General features: G+C 42.5%; 1 protein-coding gene across 1 annotated transcript in view; it reads right to left on the bottom strand.

The window, feature by feature from the left end:
• LOC137967906 (non-homologous end-joining factor 1-like) overlaps positions 1-7,500 on the bottom strand; it is an 18,716-nt gene that overhangs the window by 2,834 nt on the left and 8,382 nt on the right. Inside the window, exons 4-6 of the mRNA XM_068814505.1 lie at positions 6,687-6,785; positions 1,747-1,885; positions 1,586-1,647 (exon numbers count right to left, since the gene is read on the bottom strand). Coding sequence (XP_068670606.1) covers positions 1,586-1,647; positions 1,747-1,885; positions 6,687-6,785 — 300 coding nt within the window. The remainder of the gene's footprint in view (positions 1-1,585; positions 1,648-1,746; positions 1,886-6,686; positions 6,786-7,500) is intronic.

Below are 7,500 nucleotides of genomic sequence, written 5' to 3'. Positions count from 1 at the left end.
CAAATTAAATCAGTCTTGTGATCTATTTCACAAGGGCGCTGAAATGGACTACACGCTCGCCTACAAATGTTGAAAGCTAAATAAATTAAATATCTCATGCTATATTAACCATAAATAGACTATTTGAAATCCCGCTTAAGGACGGTGTCTACTATTGTTATTGCGCATACGTTCTGCGCATCTCAAGATATTGGGGTCAGTTCCTATTGGTGGAGCTTACTAATACAAGGGTATTATTTTTGCGCGGTTTAAAAGTATGCGGAGAAAGCAGAACTTAGCAAGCGCTCTTGGTATACAAAAGGAAAATTGGGGTAACCACGCATTTTTCAGGGATAATTAAGCTTCAATTTGGAAAAGAACGCCATACATAGCTTTGCACTTTAAAGCTTTTTACAAACATTGTTGATTAATTATCTTTGAAAAATGCGTGGTTACCCCCCCCCCCCCCCAAGGTTCTTTTTGGATTTCAGTAAGACTTGTTAAGATATGCTTTTCCCGCATATTCAGTAAACCGCGCAAAAATACCTTTGAATTAGTAGGCACCGTCCTTAAAGCGTTGACGTATTGCAACCCGCTAATCTGTAGTTTTGTGGCCACGGTAGGTTTGAAATTGGAAACTCAATAAACTGTAACTTAAATCCGGTCTTTATTTAAAACGTCAAGGATCTCTACAGAATGGGTCTTTCCATTTAATTCCTTTAAATCGTTCTTGGATATTTACCTCTTCCAGTCTTGAAGAAGAAAAAGAGGTCCTCGACCCTCTTGTTTCTTGTCAACACTGATCATATCGCAAGAACGTGAGTTGTTCCATGCCGTGACGTGCGACCAGTCTAGAAGTATATTTCTTGTACATATTTTACAGAAACCTCTGGGTGCGCGTGCCGCGGTGTGAACGCTAACAATATTAATCTAAACCATGATTAACTGAACCACTTTAATGGCAAGCGTAATATGAGGGAGCTCAAGCAAGTGACATTTTTGAAGAATGGACGCCAATCGGAAGTTAGCCGTTTTCCTTTTTAACTTGTCTTAAAGGGGCCATGTCACGCGAAATGATGTAATTTCACCCAGAATATGCCCAAAAAGTGGAATGAAACATTGCAATAACCACTTAAAACTGTTGAACAACATAAAAGAAATACAGCAAAAGGAAAGAAAAGCATGGATGGACACAAATGAACAAGATTGAAACGGATTGCATTTGGGTAATCTTGAAAAAGGTCGGCCCGACGTTTTTCAAGTCTATGGCAAAGCAAATCGCCTGAATAAAGGTCGTTTTTGCTCAGAATTATCTTGTTTGTGACGTTACGATAATTTGGGTGAAATTCCACATTACCATTTTCGAGTTTTAAACTCGTGATTAACTGAAGATTTCCCCTAAACACCCTAAAATAACGTGTGCATAGCCCCTTTAACACTACCACATTCATATTGCTGGGTATCTTCTCGCCAGTAGAGACAATTATTTTAAAAATCTTGAAGAAACTACTGCTCCAATGTCTACTTCCGGTTTGCGTCCGACGGTGGCTCACAAACGTCGCGTGCTTAAACTCTGTGTGAAGTGTGAACGGGGCATTAGCTATACCTGGGATAATACCATTTTGCTTTTGAAAGCGTTTTCGTCAAACGCCGAAGTTCCAAGGCTTTCTGAAACGATAGAGATCGAAAACCCAGTTTTGAATACAAAAAACTGTTCCATTGAAAAGAATTCAAAACTGCTCTTTGGGTGCTAATAATTAAGAATACTTCTTGATAGGCGAACTCCAGACTCTTTATAATCCATGATTTCCTCATCTTTCTTTCGAAGCAGTCTAAACAGTTCCGTCTGACGTCTGTTCATTTCGGTTATCATTGCCAACAAGGGCTGTACAAGCTGGGAACCAACCTGACAAAACAAAATGTTGAGTGATAGCACGGTTTCACTTGAATTTCCAAAGTACTTAAGCTACTGCAATTACTATGCCACGTGACTGGCTCAAATATCTCGCGCCATTTTAAAACCAATGGGAAACGAGCTAACACATATTACCATTTGCGCGCGTGCATTTTCCCGCCTTTAAACAAGATAACTGTAATTGATTCACACTTATTCACACACGGTTAGTCAAAATAATTGTGTTATCACATATTTTCAATGGGCCATTTGCAGCTGGCGATCACGTGGTATAAAAACCGCCACAGCGGTGATCAAATTGCGCACTGGGACATCTCAAACAAAGCAACTTAATTTAAAGTTTCTGTGTTTTAGATATCCCAGGACGCAATTTGCTCTCCAGTGTGGCGGTTTTTGTTCCATGTGATCACTAGCTGCAAAGGCCCATTGTCAAGCAAGAACCTTCTTTTAGTATACAGGCACGTTGAATATTTAACCCGCTGAAGCTTGAGAGAACACGCTTGCCATTTCACGTAACGGGCGATGCTAAAAAGCGTTCACGTTAAACCGTAAATGACAGGCTGCTGCTCGTCAAAAGCATGAAGATTTTCGTATTCTAAACTGTCTCGACAACATTTTGTTATTAAAAATAACAAGCCCCAGAGCTACCTACCATCGTGAATTATTGTCGAACAAATTTATAGTAGGTCTTAGTCAATGATCAAAAGACATATGTTTTAGTTGTCGAATCAAGGAGAGGGCAAAGTCGCGCACAAGCTTGTCAGGCTCACACGGCCGGAGCCTAACTCGGTTTGGTTGTCGAGTGCCAGGAGCGTATGAGGGTTCAACTCTGACTAGTAGGGAAGTGGTGAAGAGAAACACAGCGAGTGTCCAAAAGTAAGTTGTCTTGGGTAGTAGCAGCCCCTTGGACTGATTACTGAGCTGTGAGGGGCACCGGTCTATTTTTCAACCCTAGATTCAAGCCTGGATCTTCTCAGGATTAACTTGCAAGAGCTTAAGTTGTTCACCGAACTGTGAGGATCTTTTCCAACTTTCATTTCAGGTCTATTCTTCATTAAATAATACGCTCAATAATGCACGCATTTTGATTGGTACTCACCCACGATCTAGAGAACAAATGCATAGCTGACGTCATCATCAACAATTTTTAATTCTTTATTATTTAACACAAAAAGATTTCATGTTGCCGTGCGTCTGTTAAGTAGTAGATCACACAAGACGTCAAAATGTGGTAAGAACATCAGTGACATACTCGGCTATCGTCTCGTATGCCACTTTTTTGTTCTTGCCGAATTTTGACATCACGTGTGATCTACTACTGAATAGACGCACGGCAACGTAGAATTGACGTCACAAACTGTTTTGCCATGCAACAGTTCTTTTCTTTCAAAACACGAATGTAAATCAAAGTCAAATGACTGCTAGTTTGGCTAACCAATCGTCCCTTTTGCAGCACATGGAGGCGAAAACGGTAAAATATGTTTGTTGCCCTAGCAGTAAAGCGGGGCCATTCTCACATGAAACTAGTCCCACGAGACTCCTATGGCTCAGTGCTAGAGCATCATCTGAACTGGTAATCGGAAGGTCGAAGGTTGTACGCTTGTAAAGGAAGGAAAGAAAAGGAACTTTATTTAAGTGTCTAGTCGTTCTAGCGCTGGAGAACTAATTGGGGACACTGTAAACTGAATTTAACACTAAACGCAAATCAAGTCAAATGTTGGTTTTTTGAGGAGAGGGGAAAACCAGAGTGAGTGTCCGCATTGTTGAAGAAGTGCATAAATTAAATATGGCGGAAGGTTTTTCTTTCATTGCTCCGCACGTTGGCGAGAACTGAAGTAGTTCAAGGCTACATAGATCTAGATCGCTATCGGATCGATCTTGGTTCTTTACGTGGTTCTCTACGAGTCAATGAAATTTAAAAAAAAACAAAAAAAAAACGACCGCAACAGTGTTTCTGAGACGCATTTTCAATTGAAATTCGGTCCAACCAACACCACCTCGAGTGCCTCGAAGGTGAATGTTTCATCCGATGAAAAAGCCAACACGGAGCCTCCGTTCCTACTAAATGGAAAGAAAATTGAATCCTTATCCAGGGTCTCCCTAAGTCTGGCAACAAGGATGTCTTGATTAACCGACTGACAGAAGGGCTTCGTAATTCACGCCAAAATACTTCACCTTCGGTGTCTCCAGACCGAGCTCAACCTGTTTGCGTCGATCCTCATGGTATTCTCTGCGACACTAGTAGTACCAGTTTAAATAACGAGTCCGGCGTTCCTTCAAAGCACATTTTGAATGTTATACAAGAACTAAAAGTTGAAATCGAAGGGATCAAACGACGCTTTCCCCAAATCATTGTGTTGACAAAGACAAAGAGCTCATAAGTAAACTCTAAAAGGATACCGATCATCTCCGGAAGACGCTTGAGGCTTTGAACAGTCGACTACGTGAGATCACACAAGAAAGGTACTCGCTAACTCTTACTGATAAAATCTTATCCAAAGATCTCTATTTTACCTCTAAGTAGACCTGTGCTCCTTCGATTTCGCCGCCTGTCCGAGTTCACCCGATCCACCCGATGCGAACGCAATTGGAAACAACAACATTCGAGGGATGAGAAAGAAGAAGAAAAAGAAGTCGCAGCCTCCTCGAGTGGATGTGATCCTCGAGACCGTTGAGATCCCCGAGAACGAAATCGTTGATCAACAACGACAATATTCCCCGACTGAAGTGAGCATTATTTTGGGCAAATCGATTGTACATAGAGTTCATGAGCCTAGCTTATCAAAGAAAGTCGGTCATAGAGCCATGGTTAAACCTTTTCCTGGGGCAACTTTTGAAGACATGGAATCCTATGTCAAGCCTACTTTAACTAAGTCACTTACAAGGATTATTATGCATGCCGGGACCAATGACCTTAAGTCAAGGAAGCCCCACGAAATTGCCGACGCCTCAGTGGACTTGGCTCACACTACTGAATCTAGCTCGGATGCTGAACTAGTATAGTAGTAACCAGGTGCGATGCATACTGTCAAGCTGCAAAAGACGTCAATAAGAGACTCACACGCTTCTGCTCGCAGAATGGGTGGAAATTACTGAGCCCCGCCAATATTGATCAATCTGGACTAAACAGAGGTGGTCTACATCTAAACCCTCAAGGAAATCCAAGCCCGGTTTGACAATTTCGCTGGTGTGCTAGAAGATACAAGTTCTTGATACCCTATCTCCGTGGATGCCGAGTGTGCTTCCTCTCCCATAGTGATAGGTAATGTATGAAGGGGTAGTTTCTAAAGAAACTGTGGTGCTGCGTCGGTGGGGAAGTAGTATACAAAAATTTGGTTTTATCAACGGAGTTGATAATGTAAATTGGCCACCGTACAGAGATTCTAAAAGCTGACGTTTCGAGCGTTAGCCCTTCGTCAGAGCGAATCAGTGGCCAATTTACATTATCAACTCCGTTGATAAAACCAAAAATTTTGATAGGTAATGTAGACAGTAATTATCGCGAATTATCCCATCCGGACGAGTGAAATCAAGTAAAACGTAAACATAACTACTTAAAACATCAACGAAAGGATTGAATAAAACGACAATTACCAAAGGAGCTCAGTGGTAGAGCATTCCGAACTAGTAATCGGAAGGTCGTAGGTTCGACTCCTGCAAAGGAGTACTCGGATTTTTTTCCGAGTATCCCCGAGTCACCACTGACGAGTCTCCTCCTATAGCTCGGTGGTAGAGCATCCGAACTAGTAATCGGAAGGTCGTAGGTTCGATTCCTGCAAAGGAGTACTCGGATTTTTTTCCGAGTATCCCCGAGTCACCACTGACGAGTCTCCTCCTATAGCTCAGTGGTAGAGCATCCGAACTAGTAATGGGAAGGTCGTAGGTTCGACTCCCGCAAAGGAGCACTCGGATTTCTTCCGAGTATCCCCGAGTCACCACTGACGAGTCTCCTCCTATAGCTCGGTGGTAGAGCATCCGAACTAGTAATCGGAAGGTCGTAGGTTCGACTCCTGCAAAAAAGTACTCGGATTTTTTTCCGAGTATCCCCGAGTCACCACTGACGAGTCTCCTCCTATAGCTCGGTGGTAGAGCATCCGAACTAGTAATCGGAAGGTCGTAGGTTCGATTCCTGCAAAGGAGTACTCGGATTTTTTCCGAGTATCCCCGAGTCACCACTGACGAGTCTCCTCCTATAGCTCGGTGGTAGAGCATCCGAACTAGTAATCGGATGCTTGTAAGTTCGACTCCTGCAAAGGAGTACTCGGATTTTTTTCCGAGTATCCTCGAGTCACCATCGATTAAACGATCCATTTCTTCATTCATGTACTGGGGTTAACATTTCACCATCTCCGAGAATAAACTTTTCAGACAGTTTTAGTCCTAACAGTAGCGCGTGACAATTATCTTCTGAACCAGGATTTATTGGCCTAGCTCCTGCGAGTATCCCATTATAGCTCAGTGGTAGAGCATCCGAACTGGAAGTCGCAAGGTCGTAGGTTCGACTCCTACACCATCGAAAAAAGGAATACTTCTTCCAGTTCAAGTTCGTTTTTCACTGGAAAGATTTCTCTTAGCAACCAAAAATATTTGACTTTAGGTACACTTGTTACCCCCTTGCAAGCTATTTGTTGTTGATCCTCTAAACACCACGTTAATAAAAATTGAAAATTATTTACTCACTCTTAATCTTCCCTCACTCTACGAAGGCGGAGATGTGTTAAGTGCCAACACCAATTTGGCCTCTGAGGTAAATTATCCCTTGTATGGTTAATTAAAAATTGGACCTTCTTACCATATCCTGCTGTCCCACAGAACAATGGAACTCCCAGAGAAACGGTACTCCCGCCTGTAGCTTTGTTTTCATTTTAAGAATGCACTTGCTGTCATCATCCTATAAACAGGAAATGATCTTATCAAAATGTAACTGGTAAATTTGGGTGCGCTTACAAGGAAAGAGGAAATCATCCAAGCACATTAACTTTTCTATTACCAATAGAATCTAAGTTGTCTTCTAATAACAATACTGATTCTTGACTTTCTATGAACAGAACAACATGCGAGGGATGTTACTCAAACTCTGCAGGCGTAAGCACCGCTTAGCCTCGGCCCCAGACCTGGGACTTGCAGACTAAGCGTCTTCTGGAGGATCAGGGTGGTTCCAATGACTGCAGAGGCCTGCATTTCTCCCAACACATCCGGAATCCCAAGATCTTTTAAAAAACCCTTCAACAAACCAGACAACACACCCAAACAACCAACCACCAATGGCAAAATCTTCATCAATACCTGATGCATCTTCGTGATTTCCTTTGCCAGAGGAGAATAGTTGTTGATTTTCTCATCCTCTTTATTCCACACATTCCTATCCCAAGGCACCGAGAAATAGACAAACGTCCACTCCTGATCCACTCAATACACCACAGTAACGTCTGGACGATTATGTTCCATCTTCTGTGTTGTCTCGATGCTCCTATCCCACCAGATCTCCACATTCCCATCCTCCGACACACCAGAACCTCCTCACAACTTCACACCATACTTCTGACAAAGCTGCAAGTATACCCTCGACCCCATCTGATACTAAACCAGTACAACCACTCGCCACC

Source organism: Montipora foliosa, chromosome 8, assembly GCF_036669935.1.
Source record: "Montipora foliosa isolate CH-2021 chromosome 8, ASM3666993v2, whole genome shotgun sequence".
NCBI lineage: Eukaryota > Metazoa > Cnidaria > Anthozoa > Scleractinia > Acroporidae > Montipora > Montipora foliosa.
This window is presented reverse-complemented; position numbering and strand designations above follow the sequence as displayed.